The 20939-nt window shown below is 41.1% G+C and overlaps 1 protein-coding gene across 7 annotated transcripts in view; it reads left to right on the top strand.

The window, feature by feature from the left end:
* AGPAT4 (1-acylglycerol-3-phosphate O-acyltransferase 4) overlaps positions 1 to 20939 on the top strand; it is a 155069-nt gene that overhangs the window by 130710 nt on the left and 3420 nt on the right. For 6 of the 7 annotated variants that reach the window (XR_012158120.2, XR_012158118.2, XR_012158117.2 and 3 more), the window contains 2 exons: positions 5493 to 5691; positions 12430 to 18412. Coding sequence is in view for 1 of the 7 variants with exons in the window: in XM_073337852.2 (XP_073193953.2) it covers positions 5493 to 5691 (199 nt within the window). In the remaining 6 variants the exon portion in view is untranslated. The remainder of the gene's footprint in view (positions 1 to 5492; positions 5692 to 12429; positions 18413 to 20939) is intronic. The other variant, XM_073337852.2, reaches the window with a different exon arrangement.

Here is a 20939-nt window from a genome sequence, read left to right as displayed (position 1 = left end):
GCAGTCAGCAAAAAATTTCTTTTCCACAGCAAACATTCCACTCTCAGTGAACACAAACACAATTTTAACTCTCAACAAACACACTGTAACCCCAGAATCTTTTCTCCACCAAAACAAAGGAGTGTGCTTCAAAATGGCCTTTTATTCTTCTGACCTTTTGCTCCTTCCGCTATATGCTCCTGTAGATGCTAGTCCCTGATGAATGGAACCCATTTTGTTATACAAGAGTGATTGATTGTGCTTTCCTATTTCCTGGGTAAATTAACTGAGGGGTTAAACAAATAGGCAGCAGCTGTGGCAACCCAATTATCTGAACAAATGGGGAGTTGAGTGTAATTCAGATGAAAATATGTTCATATTATTGAGCTCCAGTAAAACATTCGATTTTTTTCAACTTCAACTTTCTAATTGAACTATGTACATAGTTAGGAGATAGAGACAGTAATTCCGTCCATGGGACACATCTGCATAGTGGAGCAATCTGTTAATCAAGTTTGAAGAGTTGGTTCTTCTGGAGTAGCAAAATTTTATATCTTTCGTCGATATGGCATATTTTGCTAATGGACTAGGTGGCACAGAGAATTAATGCAATGGTTTTTCAGCCTCTGAACACCAGAGTGCACATGGCATAGACCCAGGTGGACGATGAATTTATTGGTCTTGCCCCAGTCCTTAGTGAACATGCTCCCACAACACAATTTGGCATGACGATCGATGGCAAATTGCCATGGAGATTAATGGTGGAGTTAGCAACGTGCATCTATAGGACAGTGGGGAAATCCATAGGAGAACACTATAAGTAAGCATACAAATATTATATTAACAGCATCTTTTCCTCTCTCGTGGGTTTCTTCATGTGTAGGGATACTTGGGGCCCCTAATCCTGGACTTCCCTTAAGCAGATACATCTTTCAGCATGCTCAGAAAGTCACCAAATTTGGGCTGTTGCGACCTTCAAATCCCCCTCTTGGTCCGAAAGTTCCAAAATCTGAATCCTGTTTGGGTTAATCAGAAATAAAAATTGGAGAGAAAAAAAACATATCCGAATCTTTACATATTTTAAAAAAAGATTCGGATATGTTTTTTTCTCTCCAATTTTTATTTCTGACGAACCCAAACAGGATTCAGACTTTGGAAATTTTAGACCAAGGGGGGATTTGCAACAGCCCGAATTTGGTGACACATATATTCATAGGGCTTCAGGACAAACATTAGTAGGCATTTCTGTTCTGATGTAAAAACAATCACCTAACGCACTTTAGCAACTGGAAATCAAAGGAAAGCAGATAGAGCAACAAAACTCATGTGATTCAAAAATGTAGCCGCTGACCCTGCGGAGTGTCTCCTGGGAAGTGCTGAACACCCTTGAGTCACTGATTTCAGTTGAAATTGAGAGTATTCAGCTCTTTCAAGGGGGTTGGGTTCATAATTTCATTGTACGCAAATTTGTGATTATTTAAACAAATTTCAGCTCATTCAGTTTGACTTTTCATCAGGTAAAGTTACTTTATTGTATTAATGACACCAGCATCTGAGGGTCAAAGTGGAAAATACATTTTGGGATAATAAAAGGAGCAAGATAAATATTTTTGATAGTTTAGACCCCCTGAGCCCATTCCTTATCTCTCATGGGTATAAATCAGGAGTGACTCTATTGAAATCAATTAAGTACCTCCATGTAGAATTAAATCCACACAATTTAAAAGGACATAAGTACGCATGTGGATTTTGCTGGTAGCTGACAGAAAGATACCAGTAAGGGTTGCCAGAACAGACACACGGTTTCAGTAGTGGTGTTGCACCAATGCCAAACAGGTAATACAACTGCCTTACTCTTACAAGAGATTCCCCTGTTTAGGCATCAAAGGATCACACTAGCCGTTTTGGCCACAGTGTTGCATTGAAAACTCATGTTCATCTGATTATCCACCCTAACCCCCAAGTTCTTTTCAGACCCATTGCTTCTCAAAGTACAGTCCCCCAGCCTACATTCTTTGTTCCTAGATGTATGACGTTACTTTTAGCCATACTAAAACACATTTGTTTGCTTGGACCCAGTTAAGCAAACCAGATGGCTTTGTATCAGTGACTTGTCCTCTCATTAATTATCCCGTCACCAATATTTGTATCACCTCATACTTTATCAGAAATGATTTTATATTGTCTTCCAGGTCATTGACAAAACTTTTAAATAGCATAGGGCCAAGAACCAATCTCTGTGGAATGCCACTAGAAACACACCCACTTGATAATTCCCCATGTACAATTATGCTTTGAGACCTATCAGTTAGGCAGTTTTTAATCCAGTTAATGCTTATTTTTAATTCATTGAAGAGGGCTCAGAGAAGAGTCACAAGAATGATTAAAGGATTGGAAAAGGTGCCTTAGAGTGTTGGACTCCAGGATCTTAATATGTTTAGTTAACAAAGATAATCTTAAGGAATGAGTTGATCGCAGTCAATAAGTGTGTGTGTGTGTGTATGTATATATATATATATATACCCACACACACACACACACATATCAAATTTCTATGGAAAAGAAATTTGATGGCAGAGGACTCTTCCATCTATCAGACAAAGGTATAATAAGAGTTGGATGTTGAAGCTAGACAAAATCAGTCTATAAATAAGATGCACAGTTTTAACAGTGAGGGTAATTAACAATTTACCAAGGTTTGTGGTAGATTCTCTGTCAATGGAAATCTTACCATTCAGATTGGATGTTTTTTCTAAAATATATGCTCCAGTTCAGCGGTTCTCAAACTTTAGCAACCCAAGCACCCCCGTTTTGATTTAAAATTTTTCACTGACCCCCAAGTCCCCTGCTCTGCCCCAGGTCCTGCCCCCACTCCAACCTTTCCCCTCAGGCCACATCCCAACCCCACCTCTTCCCTGCCTTGCTCCTCTCCTTCCCTCCCAGTGCCTCCTGCATGCTGCTGAACAGCTGTTCCCCGGCGTACAAGAGGCACTGGGAAGGAGAGGGAATAGTTGATCAGCAGGCCAGCAGCCCCGGACATGATTCTACCACCTCCACCGAGTGTGCCCCATCCCCACTCCTCTGCCTCCTTCCCAGCGCTTTCTGCAGGCCCCAGGGAACAGCTGTTCCCAGGTGTGCAGGAGGCACTGGGAGGGAGGCAGAGGAGTTGATCAGTGGGGCCTGCGGGCCTCCTGGAGTACACTCACGGACCCCGGTTTGAGAAGTGCTGTTCCAGTTCACACAGGAATCAGCTCAGATGAGTCCTATAGCCTGTGATATGGAGGAGGTCAGTCTAGGAGATTATTATGGTCTCTTCTGGCCTTATGTCTATGAAGAGCCCTATCCAGCACTTAGGTAAAACTAGATTTGAGTTGGAGATTTGACTAAGTAAAAAGTGCTGAACTAAGTAAAAGGCCCTTTAATTAATGAAATGGAAAGAGATGCACAAATGTGACAGTGTTGAATTATTTCTAATAAATGTGCTTTAACTGATGAAGCACTGACAGGAATCATCCTGAAATGTGGGAACAAATTACCAAAATAAATTTCAGTAAATGTTTGTTTTAATAGATTTTTTTTTTAATATTCTCAGTGGAGATTTTTGCTGAATCACATCACTTGCATCAGGCTGACTTAGTGCTTCAAGACTTGATGTAATATTTTTAACAAATTTAAGCTACTCATGGATGCCATGGTTAAAGAGTGACCTTATAAAAACCTAGAAATCTAGGCAGACAGGTTGGCTCAGATTCCAACAACCTTATCTGCAAAGTTCTGTGAAATTCCTCACAGCAAGAAACTTGGCTCCATAACTGATTGGAGGCAATCCAGCTTAACCAGGCTATCCATGACATTGTGGATGCACTGGTAAAGGTGAAGAAATCTGAGTCCTTGCACCTATTATGTAAGTCAGTCTCAAACCTCTTGCGGAGAGCAAGGCTAAACACTTGCTTTCGTAGTGCAGAATCCCCCTAGTGGTGATGTCTATAACAGCAAGGGAAAATTAAGAATTCCTGACTAATGCTGGTATTTAGAATCATAACTATATGTGACATGACATAAGCCACTCATTATTAGTATATTTAGGTTAACCTGCTCATAAGCCAGACCTTCAAGGCACTTAAAAGGAAATTTCATATTTTGGGTAATTTGCCCAAGACAGTTAATTGACCATAATGATTCCAGTTCATTCTAATTCACAGTCAAGAAAAGGCATGTAATACATTTCTTTAATCTCCCTAAAAAGAAAGAGTAACATTTTAAGTATTATATAATCTTTTGAAAGTTGTATGTTCACTTGGAGTTAGATAAAACAGCAGTAGCCTGTAATTGCTCAAATTATTATTGATTAAAGAATTACTAGAGTAAATTAGAGTTTAAGAACATGTAAAAGAACAGAAATTAAATGACCTTTACTAAGTTGTTTGGGGCAATGCTGGCTACTGAAGAGTTATTAATTAATTCTGTCACAAAGCTAGCTAAGTAACTTGATGGTCAGGGAGATACGGCCGCATTCTGACTTCTCTTACAATGTTTTTCACACTGGTGTAAATCCATTCACTTCAGTGAATTTTTTCTCCTGGTAAACATTGCTGCAGGGGCTGGATGCTCCATCCCAAAGCCAGTTGGAGGGTTTTTTCCATTGACTTCAGTGGGAACAGGTAAAAGTGGTGAGCTTGAGCTGAGAAAGTAGCTAAGGGCCACATGCTTCTCTCTGTTATATGATGTAGGGGATGGCCTTGGAATTAAGACCTTCACTGCTACAAGCACAACCCTCTCCTACTAACGGTCACAGGAAAAAGTCCTCTAGTTGAAAACCAGATGAGATTCAAACCTCTTATGTGGACAAGTCTCTACAGCAGTGGTGGGCAGCCTGTGGTAATCCGCTAACGGGCCGTAAGACAGTTTGTTTACATTGACCGTCCGCAGGCACGGCTGCCCGCAGCTCCCATTGAATCTGGGTTACGCTGGCAGCATCAGTCTACTGCCAAAAAGGTGGGTGTTGAGGAAAAACATTCTTTGGAGGATGAGGCCAGCTGGCACTACCCTGAACTCCCATTTGGAATGTGGAAACCATTTAGATACAAGTTGCAGAAAACATTAGAAAATGGAGGGTTTGGTGATGAGAGCATTCCTAGACATTTCTGTGATGTACCAAGGGTATTTGTCTGATGGCTATCACTGTTGTCTGTAGATACAGCAGTCCTGTACCTATTGGTGTAAGGATGTACACAGAATTGAGTACAGTCAGGCTGGATGCTCATTAAAACTGCAGACTTGCGGGAATGTAGAGTCATCTAAAAGAGCAAAGGAAGGGAAGGGAACACTAATCAGTGTGTACTCAGGAGCATGAACTTTCATTCACTAAAAAGCACAAGATTTCCAGCCATCACGTGGTGTTTGATCTTCTTTTCAGAATAACTACTGTTCAGCAAAAGAAATATCAGAATTATAAAAGGCTGCTTCTATTATCCAGTAGGGATTCAAATGTTACGTTTCTTTGTTCTAACCAGGATGCCTTTCAAGAAGAATACTACCGAACAGGAACCTATCCAGCTACTCCCATAGTGCCACCTCGGCGGCCATGGACTCTTTTGAACTGGCTTTTCTGGGCCTTATTGCTGCTATATCCTTTATTCCAGCTCCTTATCAACATGGTCAGCAGTGGATCATCACTGACGCTGGCTAGTTTTGCTTTTGTCATCATTGTGGGTAAGTTGTTTGAGGATCACTTGAGGAATAGCTCTTTAAAAGGGCAAAGGCCCATCTTTCATTTTTTTGCTGGGTACTATTTGCACTTGCCTAATGAATTTCCAGATGCAAATCAGATGTAATTTCCTGGTGCATATTTGCACTTACAATCAGGTAATTAGGGTGTGGGTGTAGATTTAAAATGTGGGCTGTAGACAGACCAGTCCAGAAGCTGTGCTGTTCCAGTGCATGTGAGAGAACTGGGGTTTGTGGATGTGGGCACAGCTGCACTGCACCTTAAAATAATAATGAGTGAATCTCCGTACGTTGCTTCTCTGAACTGTCTAACCTTCTGGAGTCTGCAAAATTGAGCTGGATATTTCTCAGGAAAATCCTGTTTCTGAACTTCCAACCCTGAACTGGGTAAGGAAATGGAGGGGAGGGGAGTAAAAGTGGAAATTGTTACTCATACTTACACAAAACTCCAGAGTTTGGAAAAATGATTGAATTGCTTTATTTCATTTAAACCAGTTTGATTGGCCCTACCTGGCACTGAATAATTAATGGAATATATTTGTAATTAGCACTCAGAGAGCGTTCCTTCCTGCCCCTCCCTAGACTCTCATTATTGTGGCTAAAGATAAAATTATTTGTTGGTGGCTGTGAGGTTGTAACACACAATCTGAAAATGTCATTGTTTTAGTATTGCCTGATATCCATGCTACAGAGCCCTGTCATACACAAAGAGTATTCCTATTGACTTTTGTGGAATCCCTTGTGAGGAAAATGAGCAGGCATTGGGCCACATTTCATTACTATTATTTTTTTTAAATTAAAGATGGCTACAAACCAAAACTTTGGTGCCAAATTCCCCTGAGCCTGGGGGAGTGTAGATGGAGTTTGAACTTTGTGTCTCAGGTCTGATTTCATAGAATCATAGAAATGTAGTGCTGGAAGGGACCTTACTAGTCATATAGTCTGATGCTCTGTGCTGAGGCAGGACCCAGTGTATCTAGACCATCCCTGGTAGGTGTTTGTCTAGCCTGTTGTTAAAAACCTCCAATGCTGCAGGGGATTCCATGGCTTCCCTTGGAAACCTATTCTAGTACTTAACTTTCTAACTATACAGATAGTTTTTTCTGGTGTCTAACTTAAATCTCCCTGACTGCAAAGTAAGCTGATAACTACTTATTGTACCTTCAGTGGACATGGAGAACAATTGATCACTGTGCTCTATAACTGCCCTTAATGTATCTGAAGACGTATCGAGTCCTCTCTGTCTGCTTTTCCTAAGGCTAAACATGACCAGTTTTTTTAACCTTTCCTCATACGTCAGATCTAAATCTTTTATCATTTTTATTGCTCTCCTATGGATTCTCTCAAATTTGTCCACATCTTAGTGTGATGCCCCAAACTAGACACAGTGCTCCAGCTGAGGCCTCACCAATGATGAGTACAGCAGGATAATTACCTCCTATGTCTTACATATTACTCTCCTGTTAATACACCCAGAGTAATATTTGCCTTTTTCACAACTGCCTCACATTGTTGACTCCTATTCAATTTGTGATCCACTCTAACCCCCAGATCCTTGTCAGCAGTACTACCACCTGACATGCATCTGAAGAAGTGGACATTCACCCACGAAAGCTTATGCTCTAATACGTCTGTTAGTCTATGAGGTGCCACAGGACTCTTTACGACCTGCCCAGTTATTCCCTATTTTGAGGTTGTGTGTTTGATTTTTCCTTCATAAGTGAAGTACCTTGCACTTGTCTTCATTGAATTTCACCTTGTTGAAGTCAGGCCAGTTCTCCAGTTTGTCAAGGTCATTTTGAATTCTAATCCTGTTCTCCAAAGTGCTTGCAATCCATCCCAGGTTGGTGTCATTCAAAAATTTTATAAGCATACTCCCACTCCATTATGCTAGTCATTAATGAAAATAGTGAATAGTACCAAACACAGGACAGACCTCTGTGAGCTCCATGAGATGCATTCTACCAGTCTGACAGTGAACCATTGATAGCAACTACTTCTTGAGTATGGTCTTTTAACCCGTTGTGCACCCACTTTATAGAAATTTCATCTAAACCAATTTTTAAAAATTTGCTTATGATAATGTCAAGTGGAATTGTGTCAATGCATTACTAAAATCAAGATATATCATGTCTACTTTTCCCCCATCCACTAAGCTAGTAATCCTGTCAAAGAAGGAAATTAGGTTGGTTTGGCATGATTTCTTCTTGACAAAGCCATGCTGGCTAATATTTATATAATCCTCTCTTATCCTTTAGGTGCTTAAAAATTGATTGTTTAATAATTTGTTCCAGTATTTTTCTAAGTATTGAAGTTAGGCTGACTGGTCTGTAATTCCCCAGGTCCTTTTTGTTCCCATTTTTAAAGATAGGTACTATGTTTGCTTTTCTCTAGTTCGCAGGACCTTACCCATCGTCCAGGAGTTCTCAAAGATAATTGCCAACGGTTCTGAAATTGCTTCAGCTAATTCCTTAAGTATCCTCAGATGAATTTCATCCGGTCCTGTCAACTTGAATACACCGTACTTACCTAAATATTCTTTAACCTGTTCTTTCTCTATTCTGGCTTGTAGTCTTTCCCCCGTTAATATTAATTGTGTTAAGCATCTGGTCACCATAAAACTTTTGAATAGAGACTGAAGCAAAATAGACATAAAACACCAAAGCCTTGCTGATATAGTCTGTTATTGGCTCTCCTTCCCCCACTAAGTACTGGACCTACATTTGCCTTCACCTCTTTCTCCTAATGTATTAACAACAACTCTTCTTAGTGCCTTTTATGTCCCTTGCTAGGTGTAACTTGTTTTGTGTCTTAGCATTTCTGATTTTGTCCCTACTTGCTTGCTAATCCGCGACAGTGTGTCCATATTTCCACTTTTTGCAAGATTCTTTTTTGCTTTTGAAGCATTCCAGTGCTTCACCACCCTCCTAGTGAAAAACTTGGTTGTTTTCCTAGGTTGGCTATTAGGAAAAACGTTTTCGCTAGGAGGGTGGTGAAGCACTGGAATGGGTTACCTAGGTGGGTGGTGGAATCTCCTTCCTTAGAGGTTTTTAAGGTAAGGCTTGACAAAGCCCTGGCTGGGATGATTTAGTTGGGGATTGGCCCTGCTTTGAGCAGGGGGTTGGACTAGATGACCTCCTGAGGTCCCTTCCAACCCTGATATTCTATGATTTTTCAGATCATTAGAATCCCTGATAGAGACCTATTGGCGTCTTACTATTCTTCCTATCTTCCCTTCGCACTGGGATAGTTTGCTGTTGGGCCTTAATATTGTCGGAGAAACTTCCAGCTCTCCTGAATTTCTTTATCTCTTAGAATTTCTTCCCAAGGGATCTTACCTACCAGTTCTCTGAGTTTGTTAATCTGATTATTTTTGAAGTCCATTGTCCTCATTCTGCTGCTGTCACTCCTTCCTTTCCTTAGAATCATGAAATCTACCACTTCATGATCACTTTCACCCAAATTCCCTTCAAACTTCAGATTTAACAACCAATTCTTCCCTGTAAGTCAGAATCAAGTCTAAAATGGTTGCCCCCCGTCTCCCCTGGTTACATCTTCTGTCTTCTGAAACAAGAAATTGCCTCCAATGCATTCCAAGAACTTCATGGACATTCTGTGTTTTTTTTCTGTTATTTTTTCCAACAGATGTCTGGGTAGTTAAAATTCCCTGTTACTACCAGGTAGTTTGGTTTTTGTTCTTAAAAAATGCCTCATCCACCTTTTTGATTTGTTGCTCTAGGCCCCTACCATTATGTCACCCCTGTTTTTCTTCCTTTTTTATCTTCAGCCAGAGACTTTCAACTGGATTGCCTTTCACCTTCTTCTGGACCTCAGATCTCTGTCTCTCTCTCTCTCTCTCTTTTTATTTTCTCATTTCAATTTTAAGCTTCTTTTCGTGAGAAACAAAGCCTTTTCAGACCCCCAACTCAACAGTATTCTTAGAGGTTATGTACTTGTGTATGAGCATTGCATTGTTGCCAGCTACCAAGATCATGCTGAGTACATTGATGCTAAAAATGTAGGCCCAGAGCCTCTGCTGGTGTAAATTGGCACAACCCTGTTGAAGGCAATGGAGCTAGCTACTGAGGATCTGGCCCATTAAGTATAAAATCATTATAACGAATAAATCCAATAGAGTATCAATTGTATCTCCATATTATCTGTTGTCTTATTGCTCTAAGTCTGGTGTAGTTGTTTTTTTTGTTGGAGTGCCACTTAATAAGGTGGTGGTTTTCATAGAAGTCATAGAATCAGTGATGCTTCAGATTGCTGCCTACAGGTTTATGAAGTTTTCTCTTCTTGTAGAGTGTGGGCTTGGGGACATCATGAAAGCCCAGGAGAGGAATTTAATGCTCATTCATTCTGTTGAGTTATGCATCCAGTGACACTAACTGTTGCAAATACCTTCTCCTGGTCTCGGAGTTTTACAACAGGTCCAAAGAAATGCAACATATTTATTGATTCATGGACTTTTAAGGCCAGAAGGGCCCACTGTGGCCATCCAGTCTGCCTTTTGCATGACACACCGCGGTTCCTGCATTTAATCCAATAATTTGTGGTTGGAAGTAGGACATCTCCTGTAGAAAGCCATCCATGTTCAGTCAACTGCTCAAAAGGGGGGAGGGAGATGAAAAGAGAGGCATGAGTCTAAGAAAAGAGAGGCAGAGCCACCTCAAGCATTCCTTCATCCTAGGGAGGACTTGACACTCTGATCAAGAGGTAGTGGGGTTATTGTCTAAGTGGATGGTGCTTGTGTAGTCCTTTGCAGTAGGTTATAGCCTAAGGCATTTGACACCACTCTGTTATCTATATGAGGTACTTATATGGCCCCCATTACCATTATATCTGAGCTCCTCACCATCATTAATGCATTTACCCTCTCAATACCCCGGGGAGGTAGGAAAGTGCGACTAGCTCCATTTTATAGGTGGGGAACTGAGGCACAGAAAGACTAAGGCTGGATTTTAAAGGTATTTAGGCACCTAACTGCTACTGAAATGAATGGGAGTTAGGCACCTAAATACCTTTAAAAATCTGGGTCTTAAGTGACTTAGTCGAGTGACTCCCAAGGTGAAGCCTAGTGCCTTAACTACTACATCATTTTTTCTCCCTGAACAATAAGGGAGGAAGGGACCAAAGAAAGCTGATTATGGTACGACAAATACAAAAGAAGCCCTTTGCTTTTCTTTCCTGCCTCATCCTCACTAGAGCACTTTGCTGGTTCCAGCAATTTAATAGGCTAGTTTAATAAGCAGGTTGCTGAGACTGTTTGAATGTGATGCTCATCCACAGGACTGGTTCTTAGGTCTCTACTTTGGAAGTTTGAAAAAGTAATCTACAACCGTTTGCTGCAGCCAAAGCAAGTGAGCAAGCTCCCAGGACACTGAGATGTGGTTGAGGGATGCAGTGAAGCTAGCAAGATTAATGAATTGTTGCATACCATACTCGTTGCTAGTAAGTGCCTGGCAGTCACATTTTGTGTGACGCTGCAGGATTTAACCTTCAACAGGGATTTGAGAACCTATTATGCTTCACAGCAGCTCTGCGCTTCTCTGTGTTTTAATGTTAAAAGAAACTTGAAATTCAGGGGAGTTACGCACCCAGTGTTGTTGAATTGCAGTGGGAACTGAGGGACTAATTCTCTTAGGTTCCTTTGAATAGCTCAACCTTGGAGCTTAACCAATAATTAATGACAACTTGCAACCACTGCATTTATTGTGAGGAGGGAAAAATCCTGTAGCATGTGAAACATAGTATCAATCGATTTGGGGCGGGACTGGTTCATCGTGCTGTTGAGACACCCAAAAGATACTAGGCCACATCTGAGCCCCAAAAGGTGCAAGCTTCATGGTTCATTAGGAAACAGCAAGCTCATTTAAATTGAGGGTTCAGAAAGGGACAGGAGTAAAAGAATACTGAGCCTTTACAGGATACAATACCACCGGTTTTATTTTTAGTCAGTTACTTTTGTTTAATTTACAGGGCTATACTTTTCCCTACAAATTCCAACATGTATGTATTTTATCTTTAATTGGCAACATCTTCAGTCACATTCTGCTGGGACACCTCAATTTTAGCTCATCTGGTCACACGAGCTGTTGTAGCCAATAGCAGAGCTCCAGTAACCGTCCTGGAAAAACAGTCCTGTTGTCTGTGTATTGAGGATCTCTGCTATGAACTTGCTACACTTGCTCCTATGGAGAGGTGCCCTAACATCACATAGTTGTGGGCCCCTATCTTTTGCGATAGCTAAATAGTCAGCAGGGTTTGGTTTGGTTTTTTCCAAAAATTTACTAGCCAAGAGATGATGGCGGAACAATATAAAACTACATTAAATCTCATGACCCTCTGCACCAAGTAGAGCTGTTTATTTGGCAGATCCAGTATGTAATACATCCATACTCTATTTGCACAATCTTAGCTGCTCTGCCTTCATTAGCAATGTGAGTCAGAGCTGTAGTGCCCAGCTGAGTTAACATATCTCAGCCAAGGGAAGCTTATATTATTGTAAACAGGGGTTAGTGGAATGTACTGAAGGCAATTTACCATTGTTCATAGCCTAATGCTAGAATAGACTTTTAAAATTGGTAGGTATATTTCATCCTAGGGTGCAGTTCTTTCTTCCATTCTACTAATGAAAATACCTTAGATCAAAAGGTGGCATCCAGGATATGCAGGTGTATTTTTTGTGTTTATGATTGTTTTGTGTCCCATATTTCACAGATAAGCTTCCTGATTCTGGACCACCCAAGTCCATAATATCTGATCATAGATTTACTGCACTCTGTCAAATCAGAAATTTCAGAGCCAGGTTTGTCATGTATTTCTGTTTTATGGGCTCAAGGTAAGAGAGCTAAAGTGAACAAGCATCCTGTGAGGGAGAAGAGATGAGAGGTATTTGAGTGCTTCTCTTGCCTGTAATCCTCAATTCTGATTCAAACCTTTCCCTCTTTCTCTTCCAGACAGACACTCTCTGACCAATCTTATTATAGAGTAATAAAAGTATTTGCTTGCAATCTCAGCACCTGGTGTTTTTGAAGAAAAGAATTGTATAAGAGAAATGGCTGATTCTATGGTTGAATCAGAGCAATAATATCATAGTAGACTAGCAATTATCTATTGCTCCCATCTACCCAAGATAATTATAGTATCTTTAATTATCTTGTGTAGATGGGAGCAATAGATAACTGGACTATATTTAACTACATCAGTTCAGCTTGAACTCTTCAAGCCCCCAGTGTGATTTTATAATTCCATACTGTGAATGCTGATTGAGAGCCATTCCCTCTCACTGTTACACAAAAATAATAAATAAATGATCTTGGTGTTATTTGTATGGGAGTCCCTTGTCCCAAAGAGCAAGCATCTGACTTAGGATCCCAAAACACCTAAATTGTATTTTCAAAGGTGACTAGGAGCCTAAGTCTCATTGACTTTTGGTGAGACTTAAGCTCCTGAATTACTACGGCACTATTGAAAATTTTACACTTAATTCCTATAGTGCATCTACTTAATGGGTTAGATCAAGAAATGAGGGCTGATTAAACCAAACTCTGGTAACTCTATTGGAAGAATTCAATGTGGTTATTGACTTCAGACAGAACACAGGACTGGGTCATGTTCTGGATTTCTACACTTGGTATAGAAGAGAACAGTTCTTGTTATATCCAAAGTTTACCCTTTGTTAGTAAAGAAGCTGTCAACAGTATTTCAAAGGGGAAAGTTGATTTCATATGCAGGAGAATAAAGGATTGCTCTTGGGTTTTAAGGGGGGGAAATAGCTCTTAAATGTCTAATGCTAAAAAGATAACATTTGGGCTTTCAGACATGGCTCCAGTCCATAAAGTGTCTTTTACAGGCAAGAGAATTATACAGTTCAAAACAAGCATGAGTAATAATGAGATCTCTTAAAATCTGCATGAGCTTGTGTATGTTTCTATTATACATGTGTGAGTGCTGTCACAGGACCTGCTACCATTGGCTGCAATGGAAACAGGAGTGGCTCGCTACTGACAGAACTCCCAACAGCTCCCAATATGAACTGTAACAGGGTTTTAAAGGTTAAAATAAACTGTTCTATGTGGTAAAACTAGTGTTGTCATGAGTGTACCTGAGGGCAGAATGGGCCCCTAGTATTGTCAGTAAATTAAAAACCACCTGGTCTGCAGAAGTGATTAATTTGTGTCCGAATGAAAACTCAGTGTGTAGTTTCACTTCCTGCATGTGTAGCTGCATGTTTTGTGCATGCAACTTAGCCACACAGCTTTGAAAAAGTTGCCCTTCTTAAACTCCCTGATTTCTGTATCTGTTAACTTTTTTTTATACTATTCAGGACTAGACCAAGTGGAAATCTTGATGAAGCAGCTTTGGTTGTTCAAATGCTGTTGCATGTCAGTTATGTAAGCTGTATGACTTACATATGTGTTGTAACATAAATATGGAACTTCCCTGTACCTACCGAGAATGCACCGACATGTTGCTTACAGCAGTGGTTATGCTGAGGAAAAGCCAGGAATTAACTGATGAGGGGGGAATTAACATATTTTTAAATACTGTATATTACTAAATAGGATCTGTACTGAGACTCTTTTCTTAGTACTAGAACCAATTGCACAGAGCAAAGATCACAGAATTGGCTCAGTCTGACACGCTTTTCAATCCCTGTGAATAGATTCACTGGCCAGCACCCTGCCAATCAAGAGCAACTCCCTAATGGCCTCGTAAATTGGTCAATTGGTCTGGGGCCATTGCCACCCAATCTGGGCCCGGCTCCCTCCTTAACACTGCTCTGGGGCAACCTTGTCCTGGTTTACATCCCTTCCACCTCCCCGCCAGTTGGTTTCTTGGGGACCAACTAGCCATAGGCTTCCCCTCTATCATCTTCTGAGATAACTTAAACTTTCATGGCAAATTAGAAAGGCTGGAATGACATAGTAGCAGTCACAGCCTGGTTACTCCTTCCCCTTCTTTAATGAGAGGCATGTGTTCCTATCATTGCAGCTGGGATTTTTTATTATTATAACCTTAAACATGACTGAGTCATAGCAAGGTTGGAAATACCCAAGTTAGCAATTTTCTTTTTCACCGGAGTGTAGTAAGTCAATAAGAACGTTCTGCAGGAGAACAATAAAAACACCTTATTCCACCTCTCCTTGACACATAAGGTATAAGAGAGAGAAAGAAAAGATGACTTCAAGTGTTACCTTTGAAACGTATTGCAAATATTTGAGTCTGTAAGACCGACCTTTTAATTTTATTGTAACTTTTGCTTGTAGTTTTGAATTGACTCAAAAACCGGTGTGGTGTTATCAGCTACAACAGAGTTCAGAGAATGCCAAAGAATTTGTATTTGTGGTGGAGAGCTCTGTTAGAGAATCCTTTTCTGTGAGTGCAGCACATTGCACTGTTGGCTCGGTTTTAAATTCTGGTTGCTGTGGTTCACATTCTGCCTACAAAAAGCATATCTTAGAACTGTCAGAGTTGCATCTTTCATCCCTGGTTGTCTAGAGCACTCTCGCTGTAAGTGGAAATTTAAGAGAGATGTGAAGAATAATCTTACAATATGTGAAGGGTATTAAAAAGAAATTCACAAATGTAATTTTTCCCCCTCTCCATGCATGCACATCATGACAAATGTATAATAGTTTGGAATGGCAAGGTTCTTTTTTGTAGAATTGTTTTTAAGTCTCTCAAAGTTTGCAGGGGGACGGGGGACGGGACTATAGAATATAGCATAAAGGGGAAAAGTCAAAATCTTAGATAAAATATTTGTAAAATCAAACTTAGGAACAGAGAAATTGCCCTACTGAATCAGACCGGGTGTCCATCTAGTCCCATGTCCTGTCTGTCTCAGAAAATGGCAAGTTTGAGGTGCTTCAGAGGAGGGGATGAGAGATGTTCCATAGGGGAAGTTTCTACCTAATCCCATTATAGCCATGAAATTTCAAGTCCCCCATGGGGAGGAGAATGGGAACAGGGGCTAACTGTGAAGCTGTAAGTTACCGTGGATTTGTTATAATACCATGGTGGTTGTACCGCATATTGCTGCCTTTGGCAGGTTCTCCTCGCATTGACGAACTCTTTGAGCCCAGTCTTCCATTTCTTATTCTTTCAAAAGTCCTTCAGTTTTGCCTGAGCGAGAACTCAGGCTGCTTAAATGGACATTTTAGATCTTAAAGCAACTGTTCCCTTGCATGAAGAGGGTAAAGCGTAAGAGACTGCACTCCCTTCGCACCATATCCATAGTTTATAGTGGGGGGGGAACTGGGAACAAAGTTATCTGTGTGGCTGAAGCTGGAACTCTATCTATAAATCCAGGCCATAGGCTGGGCCGTAGTAGCAGCTGTACCCTGTCTCTGCATGCTCCTGGTGCTTAGCCTTCCATGCCCCGAACTTAAATAGAGTTTTTGGACAAAACCCTTTTCCTCAGTTTGCTACTGGGCTCAGGTTGAGAACTTCAGTAAAGAGAATCTGACCTTTTGGGATTAAATATGAGCCCCTGTCCATGCAGCATTGCCTTCAAAGGTTCAAGTGCTGTGCTACTATTTCTTTTCCTTTCTGTCCCCTCCACCCTCCCCAGGCAGCTTTTGGGATCCACCTCCTCCACATAAACCTCAGAATTGAGCACTTCTTAATACTCTCTTAAGCGTGACTACCTCACCCCTGTCCAGCCCTGTCATCCTTCTAAGGCCCATCTGTTGTACCTTCTTCAATCTGCAGTAGCCTTTCTGTAGCAGGTACTCTGTAAAAGCCCACAACTCTGTAAAAGCCCTGGGATTTGCTTGGTTGCCATAACAATCGCTCTGATTTGTGTTCTGTTTTTCAGCTCCACATGCTGATTTCCTCTTTTTCTGTTGCCAGGCACTGCGGCGATGGTTTGAGTTTCTGTCTTGTTGTTATCCCAGCTCACGTGTCCGACTCTGGTTCTTCCTCTCCACTCTCTTTCCCATTTGAAACCAAAATAATTGTTGCCATTTTGTTTTTGGTTGAACTGAGTCCTCATGTTACAGGCTTTTTCCAGTCCAAGTGAGAGTGCGGCCTCTCTCTGCACGAGTGAGGCCATCTCGAGGCAGCTTCTCCCTTCCCTGCCATGTGCTGCTGTGCACAGATATACAGCAGCATCACTGAGGACCATGGATCTCACTGTGGGCAATAGCTGCCTGAAAGGGAGCAGGAGGAGGTGGGACTGGACATTTCATTCCACCAGCCCTTCACTTGTGATTTTGCTCCTGTAATATTTTACCCTAGTACACTCCCTGTATACAACATTTTAAAAAGAAATACTTTGGCCTAACTTAGCCTTTCATCCAAGCAGCTCAAAGTATATTCTATATCATCAGTGAACCTTGCTACACCCCAGCCAGGTGTATTATTATTTATTGGTAATCTGTTTTACAGATCAGTAAGATGAAGTGCAATGGGCCAAATTATCCTTACTCTCCATTACTTCAGTGAGGGTGTAAATCAGCGTAGAATTTATTACATGGTGAGTTGGGGGGAAAGCTGGGAAAAGAACCGAGCAGTCTTACCTTCACCTGATCCAACTACTACAATGTCCTTCCGCTGTTGAAACCTGCTTTGAAGGTTCAGGTAGATCATGTGTGGCTTCATCCTTGGAAGATCAAACTGTGTTTGAAAGGAATTAGTTAATCCTGACCTTCCCTTTGAATCCATATTCACTATCGTGGTGCTTATACGTGTCCAGCTATTTTCCTATTTTTGTCTGTAATCAATGACTTTACAGTCTTTCCCACTACTGAGGTTAGCTGTAAAGGTCTGCAGTTTCTGATCTCTTCCTTTAATGCCTTCCTAAATGAGGGTGTCTTGTGAGCTTATTTCCAGCCTATAGATCCCTCTCCTGAAGAGGTTTCGAAAAATCCCTATTGTACCTTATTTTTTTTCCTCCGTCTCTCTTTTGAAATTGAGCCTGTAGGCAAAATACGCCCTTTTGACTTTCCTATGTGTCTTTCTCAACATTCTGTAGTTTGATAATGCGGCTCTTTCAAATTTCTTTTCTTCTTCTTCCTATTAAAAAGGCAGGTGGGTATTTTAACAAGCCAGCCAGTTCACCTCCTTGGAACAAGTTGCCAAGGGCACAAAACAGGAGCTGCTGTAACAATTCAAACCTTTTAGCATTTGCCAGAGAGGCCTGATACACAATCTCAGTGGATTGCACGTTTAGTGGCTTCTGGCTGTATACAAAAAGATTTTACTTCATTCAGCTATATTTCAAATGAGCAACTCTTGTGAACCATTGTTGGCCCTGTCTTGCCTACTTGGGCAAACCAGTCAGGGAATACTTCCAGCAAAGAAGAGACTGGTTATTTTTAATTACTCCCCATCAGTGAAGTTACTTGACTGGAATGTGGACAAGAGGTAGCCACTGGTTTTGGTCATGCTGGTTGTATTTTCTCAGGTTGGTTAGGGATGTGCTGATGCTTTAGGGAAGAATGCTGAGCTATTTCTTGCTTTCTTCAGATTGGTACAAAAATCATTAATTCATAAGCAACTTGGTCAGTATTTATGGTGTCTTCCATGGACTTCAGTGGGTGTTGGATTGGGCCCTCGCAGAGCATGAGAGCATGTATTTCTAATAAACTGTGCATGAGTGTGTGTGGATGTCTCTCTCTTTCTCTGTTCCTCTGTCTCTCCTTCTCTCCTAGACTCTGCTTGGTGGCTAAAAGACCTTGATGAAGGCTTGACTATAGTAAGTGAAATCATGTGAGCTCCCTAGGGTTGCCCATAAGACTTCAGGAAATTATTCATGTTTGGGCTGGCTGGTTCGGGATAGGTTGGTAGTGTTGAGCTTTTCATCAGAGAAGCCTTTTCCCCCTTGCGGTGATGCTTCTCATAGGCTTCGTGCTATACGTTTGCCACCAACTGTGCTTTTCAGTAAAAACAAAACAACCCTTGCTTGGAGGTTCATATTCTGATATGAGAGGAACTAATTAAATGCACAGGCACCTGCTAATGATTTGCCTTTGAATGATCTTAATCAGGGGAGGTGTCCAGAGAAGATTCCAGCTGAATAACAGTGCATAAATCCCAAGAAAAAGGGATTTGCAAACAACTGCATGGATGCTGGAGAGGGGAAATGGAATCATATTTGTCATTCTGGAAGTAGGAGTTTGAGCATTTCCTCCTGCAAAGTATCTGCAGGAGCAGGCCAAGGGTGAGGACTCCCCTGTTGGAGCTTGTCCCTAGTCTTTTCAACGGGAGGAGGAGCTTGTGTGACCATGTAAAGGCTGGGTTGAATTGCCATCCCTGTGCTTGGGGAGCAGGAGCCAGGGGGAATAAGGTTATTAATCAGTTGACAATTTGACAGTAGGTCAAAAATAAACTTGTGCTTCTTCCTGTTATAAACCATCTAGGGAATTTCTGACCAATATGTCCAGTTTTCTAAGACCCTGATCTTATCCCCACGGAGGCAAATAGCAAAACTCCCCTCTAGGTCAGTGATCCAGGAGCAGGAGCTTGTTAATGATGTAACTGCACACTCCTTTCCAAGAGACAAAGTGAAGTCTAACGTTTGTATTCAATACCTCCCTAGTAATGCATATCCCATCATAATTTCGGATGGGACATTTCCAGGGCCCTGTATCAAGAACCTTTAACCTGTTCTGCAAATGCTTTCCTTTCACTGCACTGTGTAGGACACTGGGAGGTTTTCTTTACACCTGGCTGGCATGTTGTGACAGTGGGGGAGATGTGATACCTGTATCAAATGGCTCATTTATCACTCCAGTAAAGGGAAACATCCCCCATGAGAAAGTCCATTGTGTTGTAAGAGGGGAAATCACTTTTTAAAGCTGGTGTTGATTAAAGTAACATGGGAAAGTTTCCTCAGCTTCTGTTTTTCTTGGTTGATTTGACTGCTGCTGCAGCATCTGATGGGACCAACCCTGAGAAGGCCTCCTATTGACTTTGGGCCCTTTAAACACAACTGTTAGATTAAGTATGACTGCTTTTCTTTTATATTCTGAGATAATGGGCCACTTGCTCTATGCCCAAGGGTGCCCCAGTACTGGCCATGATCTGATACAAAGCACTTGAGAGTCTGGCCTCTGCTACCATGTGCAGGATGTTTAGACTTGGGGAATTTGTTCAATGTTTGTTAATTCTTCTGGTGAAATACATAAAACGATGATAGAAAAATAATGGATACAAAGAATGTGCAGGGGCTTCCCCCTTCACTCTCAGCCAAAACCACAACAGGGGCTGGGCTTTTCAAAAAATCAGTAGGAATAGTTTCATGATTGCAGTAGGCTTTGGATCAGGCTCCAAGGGCTGTGCACGGAGACTTGTGCTCCTATGGCACTTGAGCGTTAGCCACCGAGATATCTTTATGAAGCTTGCCCTTTTATAGGCAGGTTCCCCTTTCTACAATGAGCTATAGGATGTAGTGATCACATCTGAAAATCTTTTCAATGCAGCCTTTGATAACCTATCAGTCTACAAGGGATACCCAGAGAACACCACACAGTCAAGAGCAATGTTAGCTGAAAAAAGTAAGGTATTTAGCAAAGTTACCCCAGTGTGCTTATTATTGAGTGTGAGGGAATGAGGGTTTCCAATGCACTTTAAATAAGTCTAAAGAACGAGCACCTTAGAGAATAACAAATTTATTTGAGCATAAGCTTTTGTGGGCTAAAACCCACTTCATCAGATGCATACAGTGTAAAATACAGTAGGAAGACAGATATATATACACACACACACAAGAACATGAAAAAATGGGTGTTGCCATACCAACTAGATCAAGAGTAATTAGTTAAGGAGAGCTATTATCAGCAGGAGGAAAAAAAAACTTTTGGCCAAACCGGACAGTCTCTACATAAAAGAATAAATGAACACAAATCTGATGTCAAACATTCAAAAACCAGTTTGAGAACACTTCAATCTCTCTGGTCACTCGATTACAGACCTAAAAGTCACCATACTACAACAACAAAACTTCAAAAACAGACTCCAAAGAGAAACTGCTGAATTGGAATTAATTTGCAAACTGGACACCATTTAAATTAGCTTTGAATAAAGACTGGGAGTGGATGTGTCATTACACAAAGTAAAACTATTTCCCCATGTTTATTTTTCCCCTACTGTTACTCACACCTTCTTGTCAACTGTTGGAAATGGGCCATCCTGATTCACACTACAAAGGTTTTTTTTTTTTCTCCTGCTGATAATAGCCCACCTTAACTGATCACTCTCATTACAGTGTGTATGGCAACACC

The sequence above is a fragment of the Lepidochelys kempii genome, chromosome 3 (genome assembly GCF_965140285.1).
Source record: "Lepidochelys kempii isolate rLepKem1 chromosome 3, rLepKem1.hap1, whole genome shotgun sequence".
Classification (NCBI taxonomy): Eukaryota; Metazoa; Chordata; order Testudines; family Cheloniidae; genus Lepidochelys; species Lepidochelys kempii.
This window is presented reverse-complemented; position numbering and strand designations above follow the sequence as displayed.